General features: G+C 39.0%; 1 protein-coding gene and 1 pseudogene across 4 annotated transcripts in view; both read left to right on the top strand.

Annotated features, from left to right (window-relative positions):
• The window catches only part of Poc1b (POC1 centriolar protein B), a 94033-nt gene that overhangs the window by 37331 nt on the left and 34609 nt on the right, over positions 1-22093 (top strand). For 2 of the 3 annotated variants that reach the window (XR_015443510.1, XM_013072306.3), the window contains exons 5-10: positions 3624-3731; positions 3856-3971; positions 5144-5277; positions 7515-7583; positions 8553-8705; positions 18977-19057. Coding sequence is in view for 2 of the 3 variants with exons in the window: in XM_013072306.3 (XP_012927760.1) it covers positions 3624-3731; positions 3856-3971; positions 5144-5277; positions 7515-7583; positions 8553-8705; positions 18977-19057 (661 nt within the window). In the remaining variant the exon portion in view is untranslated. The remainder of the gene's footprint in view (positions 1-3623; positions 3732-3855; positions 3972-5143; positions 5278-7514; positions 7584-8552; positions 8706-18976; positions 19058-22093) is intronic. The other variant, XM_087192580.1, reaches the window with a different exon arrangement.
• LOC110349209 (large ribosomal subunit protein uL24 pseudogene) overlaps positions 19064-22093 on the top strand; it is a 30602-nt pseudogene continuing 27572 nt past the window's right edge. Inside the window, exon 1 of the transcript XR_015443515.1 lies at positions 19064-22093. This exon is cut by the window's right edge and continues 27572 nt beyond it. The product of XR_015443515.1 is annotated as a large ribosomal subunit protein uL24 pseudogene (transcript).

Here is a 22093-nt window from a genome sequence, read left to right as displayed (position 1 = left end):
CCCTTTTCTGGGACGCATAACCCCTTCATTTCTGTGTTGCTGGGAAATTACTCCCAGGCTATGACCCTTCTGCTCAGGGTGAATTTTTAGCTAGTGACAATAACCTGCTTTTCTTTATTCACAAGTTTTTAAAAATCCTGTTTGTTCTACCAAGTTTCTGATGACAAATAGAAACCATTTTTGTTGCAAATGTTTTTTTGTATCACTAAAAGTACATTATCTGTGTGTCCTGTCTCCTCCTCCTCACCTAGAATGACACCCTCACCATGGCAGGGATCTGTCCTATCAGTCTAGTTCCCAGTTATATTCCTATTGTCCAGGGCAGGGCCCGGTACCAGTACTGGCAGGTGTCTGGTAAATCTTTGACTCTGAGTAAATATCTTCCCCCATGCACTCTGCAACAACAGACAGCAGTGCACACAGATGGTTGTTAAAGAGTAGCTGGGAGCCCCCACCCGCAGGGTGCTGCCTCGTGGTTTCCTTCCCTTTAGAACTTTGTGTGGTTTACATAGCCACCCAGACATTTCAGGGCTCTAAACATTCAGCCAGTAGAAGAAACTTTCATTTTTACCAGCGATGAAAGCAGAGTGTTTCAGAAGTGTGACTGTGGAAACAGCCTGGTAGAAATCTGGAGTCCAGCCTCTCCTGCCAATTCTGGAAGCTTCAACCACTCACCTCATTCCTCCGGCGGCTCCAGCGCAGTAGGAGGTGTGAGGAGGCATGGAGCAGAGCTTCATAACTGCTCAGGTGGCAGCGTAGACAGTGTCTTGTCCCAGATCGCTGCCCAGAGGAAGAAAGCAGCCAGATTATCAGAACAGAAGCCCAGTCAACAGTCAAGTCCTATGGGGCCCGCACCAGGGTCCAGCCCATCCGAGCTCCTGGTCTTTCCTGCAGACAGCAGCATTCCTGGCAGCAGGCAGAAATTGGAGACCAGCAAACAGCCTCCATCCGGAACTTGAGCTGCCTCCAAAGCGCCTCCCCCTGCCTCACAGCCTCCCCTCACCCAAGGGCCACACTGCCGAGTCCTCGGTGTCCTCCTCCTCGTCCCATCAGCAGTCCAAGAGCAGCAGGGGCTCCAGCAGCAGCACCATCACAGATGAGGATGAACTGACCGGAATCCGTAAGAAGTTACCACTTGAGAAATACCAGCCCATTTTTGAGGAACAAGAGGTAGACATGGAAGCCTTCCTCACACTCACTGATGGTGGCCTGCAGGAGCTGGGCATCCAGACAGATGGGTCCTGACAGCAGATCCTGGCAGCCATCTCTGAACAGAACACAGGCGAGGGACTCAGACAAATTTTACAGGAAACCATTCACAATTTCCTCTCATCCTTTGAGAGCAGCACCAGCAACACCAGGGCCCCTGACAGTAGTCCCTCCATGTCTGGTTGGGTGAGGCCAGAAGAAGCAGCCCCCAGCAAGAGGTAGCAGCAGCTGAGATGGCACTGCCAGCATCCAGGCCACAAGGAAGCCAGGGTTGGCCCATGGATTCCTGTCCTCAGCTGTTCCTGACTTTGGGCGTTTGTGTTTCTGGGATTTACACCGAGGTGGACAAAAAGAAAGAAGGCTGTCTGATAACCATGGAGGCTGGCCCAGCAGGCAGAGTGGAACCCCCTCTCATTTGCTCCTGCCCTGGAGTTGCCCAAAGACACTGTGCAGGCCAGGCCCAAGGCTAGATGGCTGCAGACAGCTCCCCTGAGCTGTGTGTCCAAGCTAAGTGCCATGTGCTGTGCACGGATCCTTCCCACAGCCCAGAAGAAGGTGGCATCCACAGAAGGTGAAGTGGTGAAATGAAGTGCCTCTGTGGCTGTCCTTGTCCATTTCAAGCAAGTTAATCGTGTCTTATTAACCAGTGGGTCCTGTTCAGTGTGTAAAGAGACCTGGTGTTTTCCCTAATAAAGTCCATGCCAAATACTGGTGGAAGTAGGTGTGTGGCCCTGGCAGGTACTGTCCCTTTATGCGCTTCAGCTGATTCATCTGTAGACCGAGTCAAGCTCTGGCATTTGCTGATAGGGTTATTTCAAAGAGTAAATCAGGTGCTGTAGGTAGAGTGTTAGAAGCCACTCTGGAACATATGTGTTCAATAATATGGGTAAGATGACAATGAAGGTGGTAGTGGTAGGGCTTGGCCAGTAAAGTCAGAGGGTAAGCGTTTCTGTACTTTGTTATCATCGGGTCATTCCACTTTATTAAACACTTTTCTTCATCATTGCTTCCTTAAAATGTAAGACTCACATCATCTCTTAGAAATATTTTTGGCATTTTAAAATACATTGATTTTTAAAAAGATAGATTAAGAAACACAATTTGATTGCTTGCACTAGTTGTTTAGTTACTGTGTAACTATTTTCATGAGTATTTGAGTTTCTTTCCCCCAGAGACTATGTAAAATTAGTTTCTTCTATTTGGAGCATTTCTATAATACTGTCCTCCATATTTGAATCTTTCTCACAAATGTTATGGAGGAAAAGAGTAGTCATTATTGTTATTGTAAAATCAGAATAAATTAGCATGGAAGATTTTAAATTGTGAGCTTATATTCATGAATTTTCAAAGATTATTTCACTAAGAATTATGCTTCTGTATGTCTTTTTAATTTTTTTTCCTCTGTTGGTGAGTCCATAAATACCAAATTTAAAGTTTCCATCAAGAAGAATTATTTTTAGGTCAGCCTTAAGAATGGGGTGTGTGGAGGGAGAACAAAAAGAAAACTTTCAATTATATTCCACACCCTTAAATGATGACTTACACTAATGTGAACTTTGGGTGTAGAGGGAAGTTATAAATGAAATTGAAATAAAGTCAGCCTATGACCTGAATCTGTCTTTTTTGGTTTTTTGTATTGCTAAAATGTTAATAATAAAAATACTGTTTGTGGTTTCCTAATAGTCTAAAATTTTTTTTCATTTTGTTTGGTGCTCTGTTCTATTTTTAAAAGGCACTTAAAAAAGAAAGGAACTTGGAAAGGATGTTAGAGGAAGAGACAGCATAAAAGCAGTAGACGAGGTGTCTGAGACTTTTCTCATTTGTGTCTTAATGGGCCATGTGGATGATGCTTTTATCCGTGAAGAAACTTCTGTGCTGTCTGAATGAGTTGTCCTATTTTCAGCACTTTGGAGTTCTCTGTCCTCCCCAAGTTCGGAAAGTGACAGGCTGGGGAGCTGGGTTCTTTTGTTGGTGATGTCACTTAAATTTTAGTTCTCAGCCCACCAGTCCCTTTCTAACAAAACCTTCACTACAGAGTTGGTAAGATGAGTAGCAAAGACTTCTTTGGATCATATGAATAACACTGGAAAATGATAGATATAGAAGAAATAGGGTACTTTTTAAAAAAATACAAGATACTTGGCTCAGAAGGAGTGTAGAACTGAATGAAAAACCTAGGGCAAAAGCCATAAGACTAAATTATTTCAATAAAAGAATAAAAAGAAACATTAGTCTGCATAGCACATTTTGATCTTTTAGTAGCCTGTGTAATTTGCTATTTGTGGGCTGCATGGTGGCAGCAGGGGCCTCTGATGCTTCGTATGTGCAGCCTGCCTTCCATGTGCCATGGAGGTGTGGGGTGATAGTTGTTGGGAGCCTTTCACAAGTAGAATCTTCTTTCTCCTGTCTTCCAGATTTTCACCTGATGGAAGACTAATTGTGTCATGTAGTGAGGATAAAACTGTTAAAATTTGGGATACCACAAATAAGCAGTGTGTTAACAACTTCTCAGACTCCGTAGGGTAAGTCCACTGGTTTTGAACATCCAGATCTGTCAGTTTGCTGAGAAGACCTTTCATTATAACAATTTAGGTAAATCAGACTGATGCAATTGCTACATAAGGTTATCTTATTCTTTCTTTGTAGGTTTGCAAATTATGTGGACTTCAACCCTAATGGTACATGCATAGCTGCAGCAGGATCTGATCATACTGTGAAAATCTGGGATATAAGAGTGAACAAATTACTCCAGCATTATCAAGGTAAACAGTTCCTCTTAACAAAAACTTGAGTTATTGAATGGCTGCCCTGGGAAAGACTGGTTCTGCTTAGTGTTGTGGTCTGCTTCTCTTGGTGGGGTCAGGAGCTGCATCTGGACTGACTAGATAGAGAACAGGATAGTTAGCCCCTGCTCATCAACAGCAGGAACGAGAGGGGAGAGGGAGGCAAAGCAACTTTAAAAATGAACTGAGGCCAGTAAAAGAAGTTACTGTGGGATTTTCAAACCGGTTACCTGCATTGTAAAAGAACTCAAGGATAGAAATTGGCTCTGAATTCTGAATTACAAAGTTATTTGAGCCTAAGTAAGTGTTAAAACTGGTAGAAAACAACTTCTTACCATGCCAGTGTCTGTGTATTAAAACTAAAAGGGAAGTGAAATCGTTTTCTTGGTTTATTTTTGAATTTACATTAAGTTCATGTTATTTCACATAACTAATAATAGCCATCACTCAGTGTTTACTGTGTGGAGGTGCTGTGCTAAATCCTCAGAAGATTTTTAATAGGTATCATTATTACTCTCGTTACAAAAATAAAGAAATTGAGGCATACGCAGGATAACTTGCTCAAATAATTGATAGAACTGACTTTGGTCTTTCTGCTGACAAAAGCGCATGGAAAAACAAACTTTTGCTGTCTGCACTGCAGTGCCTCCTATTGGCAGGATGATGTCCAGAAATGGATTCTCAAACCCAGTGACCAGAATGTCTGTGCTCTTCATGTGTATCTCCCCATTCATCACCTTTTAATTGCAAGTCCCTAATTGCTTATTAGATTTGAGGCCAGGTTCTATACCTTATATGAGCTGGTAGTAATCGACTCTTGATTATATTGGTAATATAGCCAAAGACTTTATACTTATGTGGTCAACAAGATTATCTTCACCTCACAGTCTCATTCACCACAAGCTATATAATGCCAAAGTATTTATTCATTTTAGTGAGCCATTGCCTCTAATTGATTATAATTTTCAAACTAATATTGCTAATGAGACATAAGAGCATCCTTAGAATTAAGAATTGTTCTCTGAAGGAAAAAAACTTAAGATTTTAAAGAAAAACAATTATATTGAAGCAATTTATCAAAGCATTAAAGATCATGTGGTAGTAAAAAATTGTTGTTGCTTGAATTTTTGCCTTTATTTTCTGCAAATTAGTTCACAGTGGTGGAGTTAATTGTATATCATTCCATCCTTCGGGTAATTATCTCCTCACTGCCTCTTCGGATGGTACACTTAAGATTCTGGATCTCTTAGAAGGAAGACTTATATATACACTTCAAGGACATACGGTACTAACACTGAGATTTTTACTTTTTAAATAATATATGTTTAAAGTTTGATCCATTTTATGATATGCCTATATTATTTTTCCAAGTATAGCACAAATTGCTGCTAGCACTAAAAATTTTTACTTTCAAAACTATGTTTTTATATTATTTTGTCAAAATCAGTGTCTTCCAGTGGCCATTAATTAAACAGTGCTGCCTTCAGCATATATAGCTCAGGCTGACTGGGTAAATGCTGATGATTACTTTTATTTCTTACTTCTGATTTCCCCTCATGCGGAGGCTGACACAGCTGCTCACTCCCCTCACTCTTCGCCTTTCGCTAATCTGATTGCTGAACTTAGAAGGAGAAATTTGACAGTCTCTCTCTCCCCCCTCCCTCTCCCTCTCCCCCCTCCCTCTCCCTCTCCCCCCTCCCCCCCCTCTCCCTCTCTCTCCCTCTCTCCCCCTCTCTCCCTCTCTCCCTCTCTCTCTCCCTCTCTCTCCCTCTCTCTCCCTCTCTCTCTCTCTCCCTCTCTCTCCCTCTCTCCCTCCCTCTCTCCCTCCCTTTCTCTCCCCCCTCTCTCCCTCTCTCCCACTCTCTCTCCCTCTCTCTCTCTCTCCCTCTCTCTCTCCCTCCCTCTCTCCCTCCCTTTCTCTCCCCCTCTCTCTCTCCCTCTCTCCCACTCTCTCTCCCTCCCTCTCTCTCTCCCTCCCTCTCTCCCCCTCTCTCTCCCCCTCCCTCTCCCTCTCTCTCTCTCTCATCATGGCTTGGCAATGAGCCTCTCCTTGCCGTCTTCCTCTGCTGCTGCTTATGCACAGACTTGCCCTTCCCTAGTAATACTTCACCTCGGTTGAATATTTAAACCTGATTCATTCTGAGCATCCGATCTACAGAACCCATTGGAAAGCTGAATTTTTGGTTCATTCCTTTGTCTTATTTCTCACCTGGTTTAGAACCAAATGAGGAAGACAAATGAGACATTTTTCATGTATATGAGCTATATAACTATTCCTCCCTTGTGGTTAGTCGAGCTACTTTGAATTTTTAGAACACTTGTTTTTTTTAAATGTAGTAGGTACTTGCTTTTAACCAAATATAAGCTGTTTATGTCTAGAAATAGAATGGACTTTGTGGTCTTCAAGAGAAGGGGCTCTTTCTACCTCTGTATATCCTGCCTCGTTTACCACTTAGCTTTATCATTTGTTCTACAGCAGTGTTGGGGTGCAGCAGAAATACACTCAGCAGCTCAGATATATGCACACATATGGATTGAGTGCGAGTAAACATAATCAATAACAGTGGCCAAGGACTGAAATATCCATGAAAGTACAAAGCAAGAGGAAAAAACAAGCCTAATATTTTAGGAGAAAAAACTACACATGAAGATGAAACTTTTCATAGCCTAGACATGAAGCTGTTCTGAAGCTATAATAACCCAAGTCTGGGGGATGATCTACTTGAAATTTGAAATGTTATTCCCCAAACTTTTCTTGTGTAGGTTAGTTTCTTGTGTATTTTAAAAATAAACAGTATATTAGTATTTTTAGGGTGAGAAATAATCCCTCTTATCTTGATAGAAAAAACTGACCTATAGGCTGTTCATCTGGTGACTATGCCAAGTACAGCACCACAGTAATTTCTCAGTTGAATTTCAAGTTCTTATTATCTCCTACCCAGATAATTACAGCAACTTCCTAACTGGCCTGCAACCACTCATTCTTACTCTAATTCATCATTCTCATAATTGTGGTCCTGATTTTCACCAATCACAGCTTTCCTCCTATGTCCTGCTCTTAAATTTTTAGTGGCTTGCTGTTAACAACTTTAGATGGGAGAACTCAGAGGAGCCTGCTGTGGTCAGGAGGTGGCCTTTGTTTATGCACCCTTATTCCCATCACCTACATAATTATCATTCAGTCCTGCTAATAGTTGATTGGTTGACTACAGAAAGTCAGAAATTATTACCAGTTTCCACATGCACAAACTTTTCTTTAAAGGAGGAAAACCTTATTTTTTTTTTTTTACTGATTTTTAGTACAAGTATTCCTTTTTGTTTAACATCTTTGTGTTCTAATATAATGGGGTTGGTTCTTTGATTATCTTTGCTAGCATCAGTTGCTAGCAACTAGCTGTGTTTGATCAGTCTTATTGCATAAGTAGTATACATAAATTAGGTTGAAAAGTTGATACCCACAGTCCTTTTGGCTATGAGGAAGCACCACCAACTACTTGTGTTTTGTCTCCCATTATTTCTTAGGGACCTGTCTTTAGTGTCACATTTTCAAAAAGTGGGGAGATGTTTTCATCAGGAGGTGCAGATACACAGGTTTGTACACCTTTCAACTCTGATTTGAAATTTGACTTTTATAAAGGAATCTTTGACCTCAGCTAAGATTTTTATAACCAGCTAGTTCGTGTATGTTAAGATGATTATCAGTGGGTTTATGTTTTATTTTAGTGACAGGAAGTCTGCTGTTTGACAGCTGAAATAGTTCCAGTTCAAATAGTTTTTAATTCAGGAATTATTTTCTTTTGCTCATTTTTGCACTTAATTATACATGAAGCTCATACTTACTTGATAGCCAGTTTCAGGGAGCAGCTCTTTTACTTGAATTATTTCCTTTTATCTGTATATCTTGTTTCTTCAAATATTAAGCTTATTGAAGTTGGCCAGTTTAAATCATTTGAGGCAAATCTGTACTTACTCGAAATGACCAAAGTCATCCAGAGCCAGATTTATGTTATTTATTTATCCATTTATTCATTTGTTTGTTTGATTTTGCAGTGCTAGAGATTAAACCCAAGGCCTTGGCACTGAGCTACGTTCCCAGAGTTGCTATTATCATTATTAGTAGTAGTAGTACTTTTATTACTATTATTATATTTTGAGACAGGGTCTTGCTAAGTAATCCAGGCTGAGCTCCTACATGCATTTCTCCTGTCTCAGCTCCCAGAGTGCTCAAATTGCACAGATTTATTGAACAAAGTGGATGACCAGCCTGTGTGGTAGCACACGCCTGTAATCCCAGCTACTTTGAAAGCTGATGCAAGATGATCGCAAGCTCAAGGCCAGCCTGGGCAACATAGCAAGGCCCTGTTTTAGAAGAGTAATAAGGGCTGGGCATGCAGCTCAGTGACAGAATGCCCTGGTAACATTACTGAAATATATATATATATATGTTTGTGTTAACCTTTCTGACTACTTTGAGGGGTGAGTCTTTATATTTTTTTTAAATGCAGTTCTGTTGTTTGTATGTGCAAGTCAATAAATGCCAATATTGCTGACTTTTTATAGGTCTTATTATGGAGGACTAACTTTGATACATTGCATTGTAAAGATCTTAATAAAAGAAATCTCAAAAGACTGCATTTTGATTCACCACCACATCTTCTTGATATCTATCCAAGAACACCACATCCTCATGCGGGAAAAATTGAGACTATTGAAGTGAGTATTTTATACATGTTTGTCCTACATTTCTATATACACTATGGGCTATTAAAAGTATATAAAACCTGGTTCTACCCTAAAGCAGCAGCACATTGACAAAGTCTATTGTACATATGCTAGTGTGTAATAATGTTAAAAGCCTTTTATATTCACTTCTTGAAGTCTGGAAGTAAAGCTAAGAAATTGTGTCATCAGTAATAGGAAATAAGAAATTAAATCAAAGGCCTCTAGTGACCCCAAAGTCTCATCGGCGTCATACTCTAGCTATTTTTAGGGGGTCACATGATGAATGTCAAGAGAACAATATTAAAGGGCAAGGATTTTTAGCACAGTTTTGAAATAGGTATCTTGAAATCCTTTCACAACAAAAACTGTTCTTATGAACGGTAAAAATAAAAGATTTAGGCATTAAATCTAATAACAGACTACTTTATTTCTTGCTTACATATATTTTTTTTTCCCCCATTAAGTTTATTGGTACATTTTCAGTATAAAATACAGTTCCATTCATCATTGGGATCTTGTACCTTTACATGAGTATCCTAGTTCTTATTTTTCCCCTTCCCCTGCCCTCTCTTCACCCCCCCCCACCCTTCCCTATTTGCAAAGACTTTGTTTCCATTTTTTTCTTTTTCTCATATTTTTCTTTTCCCTTTTTTCCTTTCCCCTATCCCTCCCACTTCCCCTGCTCCTTTAGGCCTTTTACTTACTGTTACACAATATGAATTATGCATTTTTAAATTACAATATCAAGATCTAGGAGACATTACCACAGATTTTACAAAATTTAAAAGGATATAGAAAGCATATTACAAAAAATCTGTTTTGAAATAAATTTGACAACTTCTAAGAAGTACCTTGGAAGACAAATTAATGAAACTAACTCTTCAGGAAATATAAAATTTGAATAGCACCTATTAAAGAAAGTGTATTCCTAGCTTGAAAACCTACCTATATGACAACAGCAGGCTCATATACATTTTAACTGATAAATTATATCAAACAATTAAAGCAGAAAAAAGAAGGAACACTTCCCCTCATTTTAGGTACTCAACATTGTGCTAATCCTAAAACTGGATAAAGATAATAGAAGAAAAAAGTATGAACATAGACAGAAATTTGGTTAACAAAACAAACTATTAGAAGTCAGATCTGGCAGGATGTAGAAAGTGGTTTTGTTATAGGGATGGCAGTGTTGGTTCATCAGTGGAAGATCCACCCCCAAAGGTCATCATTTTAACAGAGGAAAGGAAAAAGCCATATGATCCTGTCACTAGTTGGAGAGAAAGTATTGGACTAAATTCTACAGCTGTTCATGGTAAAAGCTATTAGGAGATTAGTAGAACAGAACCTTCTCAACAGATTAAAGACATGTACTCCATACTTCCAGTGAGAACGCCTCATATGAATGGAGAAGATAACAATGCTTTCTCCTTAAGGTGGGGAACAAGGGCAGATATGCTTACTCTTTATCTGTTCATTAAACTTTGAAACCTAGGCCCCACCAAAATAGTCTGGCAATAAAATGACACAATTAGGATAGGATTGGCAAGGTAGAAGCAAAATCTTTATATGTAGATGAAATGATCATCTACAGAGAAAATACTAAGAAATCTCTAGGAGCCCCTAGAACTTGTATTTGAATTTAGCAGGATTAGAAAACACAAGGTATATATAAAAATTCAGGTCTGTGTATACTTGCTATAAATGAAGAAATGGATATTGAAATTTAAAAGTTACATAGGAGTACAAAGGATCTGGAAAAGTAAAAAGAAAAAGAAAAAAAACCAGTGTTGTAAGACGCTTAGTACCTAATTTTAAGACTTCTTCTAAAGCTACAGTAATCAAGGCAGTGTTGGTGTAAGGAAAGACATATAGATCATTTGAATAAAACAGAGAATCTAGAAATAGAACCACACATATATGGTCCACTGAGTTTTGAAAGATTATTTAACATTAGCATTTTATAGAATATAAACTCAATTCAAGAGGCAAGGAAGAGATAGTGTTTTCAGCAAACGGCACTAGAACACCTGGTATCCACATATAAAAAATTAACCTCAGCCCTTTATTTCCATACATGAAAATAACTTGAAGGGATCTATGAACCTAAATATGAAAGCCTAAAAGTATAAAACTTTAAGAAGAAATTATAAGGGAAAATGTTTATGAATTCAGGGTTGGCAAGAACTACCTAGGATACAAAAGACATGATGTATAAAATAAAAATATTGATAAATGAGATTCCATCAAAATTTAGAACTTTAAATGACATCATCAAAATGAAAAGTAGTCCTTAAACAGACCATATTTACAATGCATATAACCTATGAGCAGAATATATAAAGAATTCTTAGAGCTCATTAATAGACAACCCAATTGAAAAGTAGACATAAGAAGATGATAAATAGCCAGTACAACACAAGGAAAGGTGTGCAACTCTAGAATCAGAAAAATACTAATCAGTACAATAACAAGATTGAATTATACACTCATTAGGGAGATGAAGTTAAAAGTTTTAAAAGCCTTGTCATGACTTTTTCTTTTTGTTGGAGTTTTAAAAGCCTTGTCATGACTTTTTCTTTTTGTTGGATTCTCCCCCTTTGCGTTTAATTTGTCACGCCCAAGGGATTCATTCTTCTGGGTTTTCTGGGGTTGTGATCCTCATTGTCTTTTCCTAGGGTGTTGTCTAAAATGTTTTGGAGTGCCGGTTTGATATTCATGAAGTTCCTGAGGTGCTCTTTATCATGAAAGTATCTTATTTCTCCATCAATTTTGAAAGATTGTTTTGCAAGGTACATCAATCTGGGTTGGAGGCTGTTTTCCTTTAGGGCTTGAAATACATCACTCCAAGCTCTTCTTGCCTTGAGGGTTTGCATTGAGAAGTCTGCTGTGATTCTGATGGGCTTTCCTTTGTATTTGATTTGTTTCTTTTCTCTCACTGCTTGTAGAATTTTGTTCTTCTGTTGGATTTCTGGAATCCTAACTATTATATGCCTATGTGTAGATTTTTTTTTGATCAAGGCTAGCTGGAGTCCTATATGCCTCACTTACCTGTATGTGAAATTCTTTTCTCCTCCTTGGGAAGTTTTCTGCCATCACTTCTGTGAACAGTTTTTTTATGTCATCTGCACTCTCTCCTTTTTCTTCATTGACTCCAATCAGTCTTATGTTATTCTTCTTTGCATCGTCTAGCAGCTGCTGGATTGATTTCTCGTGTTCCTTTACAATTTTAAAGCAATTTTTCTTTTCCTGGTCACTAATTGCAATCTTTTCTTCTATATCTGAAATTCTGTCCTCACATTGGTTCATTCTGCTGCGCAGACTTTCAGTGGAGTTTTTAATCTCCTGGAAATCTGTTTGCATCTGTTTTATGGATTCCATTTGTTTCCTATGTTGGGATTCCATCATGTTCCTCAGATGCTCTATTTTTTTGTCTGTGTCCTCTCTAGATTTATTAATCATGTCTTGCACCATGAATGCAATCTTTGCTGTCATCTGAGTAATTATTTCTGATTTCATTTTTCCCAGATCCTCTTTTGTTGCCAGTTCAGAGAGTCCAGGTGGTTGAGTATCAGATTGTTCCATCTCTTTTCCCTTTGGTGTTGCTGTAGGTGATCCAGAAGTCTGTTTTTGAGGCTTGTTTACATGTCTTCTCATTTCCATGGTGGGCAGTGCTTCTGGCGCCCACACGGCTCACCCTCTCTGCGCTAGGAGCTTGGGATGGCAGCGGGGGAGCTTCCTTCCAGGTGCTGGGACTGGCTCAGCTTCTCTGCCCTAGGAGCTTGGGATGGCAGCGGGGGAGCTTCCTTCCGGGTTCTGGGACCAGCTCACCTTCTCCCTTACATATATTTTTAGATATATTTTCTGTTTAACTATAGGATTTTTATGGTTTGTTTTTGTTTGGATTTTTTACAGTATTGGGAATTGAACCTGGGGCCTTCATACTGAGCTATATCCCAGCTCTCCCCCCATCCCTTTGCTTGAGACAGGGTCTTGCTAAGTCACTAAGTTGCCTACACTGGTCTTGAGCTTGTGGTCCTTCTGCCTCAGCCTTCCAGAGTGGTGGGATTACAGGCATGTGCTACCATGACCAGCTTAACTGTAGGTTTTTGTTGGCAAATTCCCTTAAATCTTGTAGATTTAAGTGTTCTCTCCTCAAAGAGAATTTCATCTTTGCTGGGTATTGAGCTGATGTTAGCCTATCAATTACCATTTTCTTTGATTCTTCTTAAACCCTTTCCTAAGAGCTGATATAAGAAATTATTACATGTTTATCTGATTTTTTTTTGTTAATCATTGCAGAGCTTTGCTTTCAGAGGAGGTATTCTGAGCTCTGAGACTTACTCCTAAGTAAAGATGCATGGTAGCCTCATTCACTATTCCGGCTATGTCCCAAATCTGCTTCCTGTGGTCTCCATGTCACCTACCCAAGTCACTTCTTTAAGTTTGGTTTGCTTTGTCTTGGTCTTTTCTGTTATTTCAGGCACTTCCCTTAGTCCCAGGCTCTCTGGGTGTACATATGTATCTCTTTTTCTCCTTTTTTTTACATTGTTTGGATTATTTTTACATTTTTGTTTAATCCAGCCATATCTTGGGGATTCTGTTATGGTTTTTCCTTGGTAGTGTTGATTTTCAGTTCTTTGCTACAGCTTTTATTATTTCTTACTTTTGACAATCTTCCAGTTCTTCTAGGTATTAACCATTATGCTTTACTACTTGTTCATGCTACTATTAAATCTTCACTTTTTCTTTTATTGTCTGAAAGAAGGAATATAACATATTGCTCATCACATTTTTCTTCAGTCTATACAATTATAGGTGTACTGTTGATCTCCTGTGATCACATATGTTCATATAAAATAAATGTGAAACATATTTTAACTTGTTTATTCTTTTCTTGTGTTACCAAAGCTGGGTATTTTTCCCAGCTCTTGGTATTTTTTATTTTCACACTTCTGTGGCTGGCAGGGCTTCATCAGGAGAAGATTCCCTGCTGCCCTGTCACCTGCTCAGTCACCCTAACAGCGGTGGGTGTAGAGCTGACAACTGAGCCTGGCCACCTAATCCAGTGGTATTTCCATGATATCAGCTACCACAGCAGAGACTCAAGCCATTTCTCTGTGACTTACTGTCAGCCTCAGCTCATTTAAGAGAGTTAGACTTTCTTTAAAATGTCAACAAGTTGTCTAAGTAGCTCTTCCCTGACTGTACAGCCCAGACAGGAAGCTGTAAAACAAGCTAGGTTGCTTTGTATTGCTAGGTCAGGATGACCCAGGCCGTTCACAGCCACTCTCGATTGTATTGTTCACATATACACTTAAAAATTCAATTAAAAACTGACTTTTTGCTGTAGAATTAGAGGTCAGTTACACTGTACAGAATGCTGGGCATTGTTGCGACTTATTTTTTTTTGTGGCTTTGAGGAAGTGAACCTTATGTACTCAGTTTAAATTATCTGTAAGCACTCATGGTTACCTAAATTAGGTGTATAGTGTGAGTTATTTTTATAAAAGACTATCACATCCTGTGATGTGAAATAGAAAGTGTCTATATTTGAACAAATGGACAGTTGTTCATTTAAAAACAATCTCATACTAAAGCAAAAGTTTAACACATTCCTGCCGGCTTGAACCACTGGTGGTACAAAGAGATCTAATTAGTCTTTAAGGAACGTGAGCTTGCATGTGCTATTTTGGAAATATTTAGAAACTGTGAAAACTTAAGTATTCATGATTTAAAGAAAATAAATATTAAAATATGTGGAATAAATAGCATCTAAGTGAAGTAATTTCTTTCTTTTACTTTGTCTTTTTGTGGTAATCATGAGTGTTGGATTCCTGAGCTTGAAGCAAGATAGCATTCCTGTGATTTATATTTTGTTTTCTATAAGGCTCATTTGAGTTTTTAATCTCAATCTTCTGGATGAAATTGTTTGATGTTTTACAAAAGCCATGCACTTGCCAGGCTTGAGGGCTTTGCTTGTTTGTAGGTGGAGAATCCTTCAGAGTCCCAGATCTTGAGCAACAGCTGACTACATGTATAAATAATTCCTGCGTGGACAGAGCCAGTGTTAGCTAAGTTGCTCTTTAGAATACATGAAAAGAAAAGTCCATGTGGAATAAGGTATGAGACGCTGAATCCCTACTGTGTGAAACGGACTCCTCTGTGTCCTTTCTGCGGGTCCCTCTGTCCATCTACAGTCTCGGTAGGTTCCTGGCCCCGACACTCTATGTTAATTAAAAGCACTGACAACAGAAATGCTGTCCTGCCCCTCCCTCTCCTCCTGCTCATCCTCTTCCTTCTCCTTGTCCTTCTTACACAGGAGATCTTAACCAGCCCACATTGTCCTCCACTATGTCACCAGTTCATGCTCACCTTGTCTCCTTCATACTGTCCCAAGCTGAATGCCCAGTCCTAGCCCAGGAAAACCGGATTTTCCTTTCAGAAGAACAATTTAATGTATGTGCGTGACATTCTCCTCCATGGCCCCTTCCCATTCTGCATATTTAAGAAGACCCTGGAGCCTTCTAAGGGGCAGTGATAGACCTTGGTGACAGTAAGGCATGGAAATAGCTACTCGGAGGATTGCAGAATCTTGTAAGACAGGACACTTAGTTAAGCCGTATTTATTAATAAAAAATTGTTTTGATGGTTTTCAGTTTCATAATGGCCATTTGAGATTACCTTAATCTGTAAATCTGTACATGAAATTTTGTATGGTACTCAGCAGAAAGGAACATGTCCTTTAACTTAACCAAATATTTGTATAATATTTTGTAAAAGGTCTGATGATGATTCATTGTGAAAAACTACAACTGATCAATTTAAGTCTTCAAAACTGAGGTACAGTTTTTATCTCAGTCTTTAAATGAGATTTAAATCATTACCATTTTGGATAAAAAATGGTATTTTGTGTTTTGATTCTGAGATATATGCTTATACTGTTACTCTAAATGTTTTACATTAAGTTATTTAATATTTCAAAATTTCTATAAAAGTACCATTTTTGTCCACCTGAGAAATTGAGGCATATGTAAATTAAATCTAGCAAGTGTCAGCACTACATTTTAACCCAGGCACTCTGCTTTCATTCTGTATTTTAACCACTTTGATGTAATACTGTACTTCAGTATAATAGAAACCAACTGTCAACAGATGTGAAACTACCAATTGCTGGACGCTGTCCTAGCCTCAGCGCTCAGCGGTGAGCAGGGTGAGCAGGAGCCTTGGCGCGCAGAAGCTTGCGGTCTAGGGGAGGCCTGCGGGCAGCTTAGCGCAGCTGTTGGTGTTCATGGCCTCCTCGCTGTGGGGAGCCTGAGAACCCCAGAGTGGGCTGCAGGGCGGGGCGGGGCCGGGGCCTTTGAAGCCACGCAGTCCCAGTTACACGCCCTTGTTCCGCTGGCAAGAACACAGCCTCTCACGACATCCCACTCCACTTGCTGCAACTCATGCCATAGTGCATGAAAATACTATTTGTTACTTACTTTAGGAGTTGCCTTATGCATAGAATACTAGGATTTTTTAAATGAGAGATACTTATTTGTCCATTTCATGTCATTTAGATTTTTTTTTTTTTGAGCAATTCGAAATTCCGATGGTGAAACAAATTTTATTTTCATTGGTAAACATTTTCATATCTACACTAGGTGGCAGTAGATACAAGAGGGAAAATATCTGCAAGCAGGCTCGGCTCTCTGGACAGCTAGCCTAAGATTGGAAGGACAATAGGTCCCCTCAGGTTTTGGGGATTGTTTTGGGTTTTGGTTTTCGTTTTTTGCCTTAACTGCAGGCTCCGAGCAAACCAGAGGAGGCTGTGCTTGTTTTCTTCTTTGTGGAAGGAAGTAGAGGCGTTGGCTGGCTGGGCTGGCAGTCCCTTGTCACACTGCACAGATTTACCCTCCCTTACTGTCACACGCTGGTTACCCGCAGGTGCACCTCCACCTCTGCGCATCTGACTGGACAGTTACAAAGCTCTTAGCTGTTTCTAAAACTTCACCTCCACCCACTATGATGAGCGCTTTCCTCCGCCCTTCCCCTCGGCCCAGCCCACACCAGACCCTGGACGGCCGCCCAGAGCCCACTTTAGAGCACTGCGTTTCCTGCTTCCTATGAAGTCTGACTTGGCCAGCGTCTGTAACTGCCTCTGCTCTGCCCCTGTGCACAAGTGCTGTGGCGGCTCTCCCCTCTGCTGAGGAGGGCTCTCACCCCCATCTCTGGTTTTCTAAAAAAAAAAAAAATGTTTTTTTGAGGAGGCATATTCAGCCAAGTTTTGACCATAGGAAGCCTTTCTCGCTGTCTTAAGCAGTCAGCAGGCTCCTCTCTGAGGCTCATCAGTATTCTTATTGTTGGTACGTTCATTTGATACAAAGTCCCACTATTTCTTTTTTGTGTTTTTTGGTACCAGGGATCGAACTTGGGACCTTGCACTTGCAAGCCAGCCGCTGGAACCACTGAGCTAAATCCCTGGTCCAGTCCCGCTATTTCTTTGCCTTTTGTTTACTTCTTGGTTTTTTTCTGGGTTTTTTTTTTTTTTGTGGTACCAGGGATCGAACTCGGGTCCTTGCGCTTGCGCAGCAGGCAGCAAAACCACTGAGCTAAATTCCCGGCCCTACTTCTTGTATTTTTGATGTTTGAATGTTGCTTTTTATGTTTTGAGTCTCTGAATTTTGAAATCACCTCTTTCAGAGGTAGTCATCATTCTAGGTAATTGTTCCTTTGCTTTTCTATCTTTGAATCAGTGGTTTTGAACTTCATATCAGATATATTTTTCTGTAACTTCTTTTTTTATTTAACACTGAAATCTTGACATTTTTGTATATGAATTCTGAATTTATACACTCATGTTGCAGAGTTGCGTTTCATTCATTTTCGCTGCTGCATAGTATTCAAATGAATTTACCACAGTTGTGGTTCCTATAATCCATTTTATTATTAATAGACATTTGAGTATTTCTAGTTTGGGGTGGAAGGGTTGACTGTTAGAAATGATTTATAAGCAATTTGGCATTGTTGAACTTTCTTGTTTTTGCAGTCTGATAGGTTTTAAATGGTATTTTTCTTTAATTTTTACTTTTTTCATTATTAATATTTCTGAGCATCTCTTCATATACTGATTAACTGATAGGTTTTCACTTATATAATATTTTTCCTTAGGGCTGCTTTTCTTTTTACATTTGTTTGAAGACCTTTGTTGTATATTTGAGATATTTGACCTCTTTACCTTTTACAGATCATAACATCTCTTCCTGTTCCATGTCTGATTATTCATTTTGTGGTATCCATTATTAAGGAGAAATCCTGAACTTTTCTGTAACCAAATACATCTTTTTTTTTTAATGGTTTTGCTCTTGCAGTTTTGTCTTTCTCAGCCTCTGGTTATGAAGATACTCTTATGCATTTACTTTAATTTACTTTACGGTTTTAGCATCACATTTAGTTTTCTAATTTAGCCAGTGCTTGCCTTTTATGTAGCATTAGGCAGGGATCCCTGTAGTGACCTCAAGTACAAATCAGCCTTCCCTTATTAATTTGTGTCCTGCTGGTCTTTGCTGCACGTGTTTTCCATTTGTACAGTGATCTGTGCTCGTGCTGATACGGCTTTCTGTTACTGGAGCTTTCTTCACTGTTAACACAAGTTTTGTGCTTTTTTCCCCCATGAGGTCTTACAGATCTTTGTATGTTTGTTCTGTTTTATAACTTTTATGGTATCGTAAACAATGTCGTTTTAAAATTTACATTTTCTAACTATGGTGGGATGCAGAAATACAGTTGATTTTGAGTGGAGATTTGAGGTCTAGCAAATTTTGTTAAATGTTCTCACAAGTTCCAGTGATTTAGCAATATATATTTTGGGGATTTCTCCATGAGTAAACATTTTATATATAAATGGCATTTTATTTTCTCTTTTCTAGTTCTTTCATCTTAACACTTATTTCCTTTTTTGTCTTAATAAACTGGCTAGGATTTTTTTCTGCATCTTTTGAGGTGGGTCATTTTATTTTATGTTAAATGTTTCTTTATAGGTAAATTACGTTGATTTTTCTAATGTAAAAATAATCTTTCATTCTTGAAATAAATTCAACTTTGTCATAATCTTTCCTTATACAATGATAATTTGGTAGGTTAATATTTTGTTTTTATCTATGTTAATAACTATAGCAATGTATTTTAATTTTAGGATACATTAGGATTAGATTTTCGTAAATATCACTTAATTTCTTATGGTATAAAAATGTCATATTAACTTTTTTTATGTATACACACAGATTAATCCAAAGCTCGAGGTAATTGATTTGCAGATTTCTTCTCCTCCTGTTGTGGACATCTTTTCTTTTGATTCTACCACAGTAAGTTTTTTTTTTTTTAACATTCGGGTGGTATTTAATTATTTGGCACAATCTATTTCCTTAAAAAGTGTGTGAGGAAGAGGAGGAAATGTGCGCTAAACTAGTACTTTAAGATAGAAAGACCTTGTACAGCCAAAGTTGTAATACATCTAAACAACCACAAGGTGGAGCAGCGCCAATTTCTAAAACAGCTCTAACTTTGTGCGGGAGGGAGCTCAGGCTAATCTGGACCCGCTGCCTGATCTAAGCGCCACCCACGTGACACTGCGCGTGCTGCCTCAGGACGCGCTGCTCCCTGCTTTCCGTCTTTCAGAGATGTCAACTTCCAGACTTCTGCTTGGAAGCTATAGGAGTAGCAATCATCTGTCTCCCTTTGTTAATCTCTTGGTGGGTTGTCCAGAGATTAAGAAGTATTTCTAATGCTTATAATTTTGTTTATAAAACTTGGTGTTCAAAGGCTTCAAAGGTTGAAAGTTTTAGCCTTCAGTTTAGAAGTTGACTTAATCTTTTCAAGTTCTTGCCATAGCCAGTTATGCTGCTGAGTCCAGAACTAGTTGTAAGAACAAATGGGAAGAACAGTGTGGCCTTTAATGTCACTGCTGTCCTGCTGTCATTTTAGTTAAATATTTTGGGTAAGTTTTTAATCACATTACAAACTCTCTGTTGATCTCAAGAACAGTATTTACTGTAGAATTCTGTGAAGGACTAATCCATTGTGAGTCTGTTATACTGGAAACTACTCCAGTTGTTAAGGGTCCTTTCAGAGTTAATCCTACATCAGAGAAGCCTCCTTCGTCTCAGGAGATGTTTCAGTAGCAAAAACAAAATGCCAGATGTGGACCATTTCCAGCGCCACATGAATGTAGTCTCAGCACTGGGGAGGCTGAGGCGAGGGGGTCCCAAGTGCAAGCCCAGCCTGGGCAGCTTAGTGACTTAGTGAGACCCTGTCTCAAAATTTTAAAAAAAGGTAGCCAAGAGGCTCATCCTCAGAGGAAGTCTGGGACTCTCGTGACAGCGCTCAGGCTGCTCTGTGGTCTCCTTACCAGCATCTCTGCAGCACTGCTGCACACAATGAAAAGCTGAAGCATAGCGTGATGGCACACACATGCAACCTTAGCACTGTAGGAGTGCGAGGCAGGAGAATTTTCACGTTGGAGCCCAGGCTGGGCAATTTAGCAATGAGACTCTCTCAAAAATTGCAAATAAATAAGTAGATAGATAGGCTGGGGGTGTAGCTCAGTGTGAAGGTCCTGAGTTGAAGCCCTAGGACTTCAGAATTGATTAGATATCTAAAACTGGCCACAGTGCTTGGCTTAGAAGTAGGTGTGCAATGCATATGTTCAGCGAATGACTCAAAATGCAGCCGCTGAAGTTTACAAATCCCACTGAGTTGGGGGTTTTGCCTAGTAGAGAAAGGAAGCAAAAGACTGGCGATTGATGAGATGTCACATGTCGTGAGGTAATCAGTAGACTACACTGGAGTGTTTCCTGATTTTTGAGTAATTCCTGACAGAGCATCTCTAAAGGGCTTTTGTTCTACCTTTTGAGACCTGTTCTGCCTTTTAATACTAACCCTCTGCCAGTCTTCGAGATCGGAAGAATTTGCACATTCTTGACAGAGAGTGCTAAGGAGGTGAGCATAGCTGCCACCTAGCAAGGCACCAGGGTGTCTCGTTTTTGACTGTAATCCACATGTGCCAACATCAGCTAGTCTGTGTTTTAGGATTTTAACTTAAGGAATATGGTTATGTGAGAATTCAAGGTGACAATTCTGTGTGGTAAACATGCAACAAGTTTAGCAGTTGTGTTAGAAATCAGAATAATAAGATTGAGAAATACAGTTATTCACAGAAGGGATAATATTAGGTTGAATTATATGAAATTGTCATTTTCTAACAAAAACAAACCTAATGTCAGTGACTTCATGTGGTTCCACTAGATAACTTTAAAGGAAAGACTCTACTGTCAGTTTTGAGTTGTGTACTTGCCACTGTATAAAAATAAAGCAAGCAAACAAGAAACAGGAAACTGAAGTCTTGTTTACTCTAAGTAGGTTTGGGATTAGGCTAATGAAGTCCCATCCAGATAGATTCTTTTATAATCAGAGTGATCACCACTTGCCTCCAGCATGGTTTTTACCAGTGCATTCTGAAGACGCAGATGCTAGATGCTAGTAAAGTCCTTTGAGTTTCATAGAGCATCTCTAAAGGGCTTTTCAAGGTTTTCATTGTATGTATCTTTCCTTTAGATCCAAGAGAGATCATTGATTAGAAAGCTTGTGAGATTAATTTTTTAACCGTTTGCTTTTCCATCAATGAAGTAATTTTTAATCTGTGGTCTCTACATTGACTGTTTTTCTTCTGCTTCAGGCCCTCAAATCAGACATGACTATAAAAGAGATTTGTTTCAGCTTTGGCTTGAAGCACAGTTGCACTAAATATTTTTATTGTGAACTTTGTCTGTGATTTTAATTAAAAAACCCAGAGAAATTTTGGAAACAGCAACAACAAAGAGCAGTTTTAATGATAGTTTTTGTTAATAGGGTTTCTATTTCTTTTGGGAGTTTCTTTGGCTTTTACAGATGGGAAAAACTGTACCTTAGAAGCTCATTCATCAAGGTGAGACATAAAAGATTACCTTTCAAACCCTAATTTGTCAAATATTTCAGAATAATAAAAGCAGGTTTTATATCATGCAAGAAATAGTTGGCTTCTCTTTCTTTTCTCATTTGAATTGTATTCAGGATGATTTTGAGACCTAAGTTTACTGTATCTTATCTATGCTCTGATGTCTTAACAACCTGCCTTTTTAAAGCTTAATTTAAAAACTTTCTGTAAGAAGATATATTGGCTATCATATAGACATAGTTTAAAAATATTGATCTTCTCAAGTCCCGGAAACCTTATTTTGATTAAGTCACTTATTACATACTGTACTAATTTTCTAAAAATTATCGACTTCAAGATTCCATTTGAGCCTTTGAGTGTTTTCATTAATTTAGTTGGAATCAGACCAGGGTTCTGTCACTAGGGCAGG

This window comes from Heterocephalus glaber, unplaced genomic scaffold, assembly GCF_053883595.1.
Source record: "Heterocephalus glaber isolate CG9 unplaced genomic scaffold, H.glaber_assembly_v1.0 deba00001572, whole genome shotgun sequence".
Lineage (NCBI taxonomy): Eukaryota > Metazoa > Chordata > Mammalia > Rodentia > Bathyergidae > Heterocephalus > Heterocephalus glaber.
This window is presented reverse-complemented; position numbering and strand designations above follow the sequence as displayed.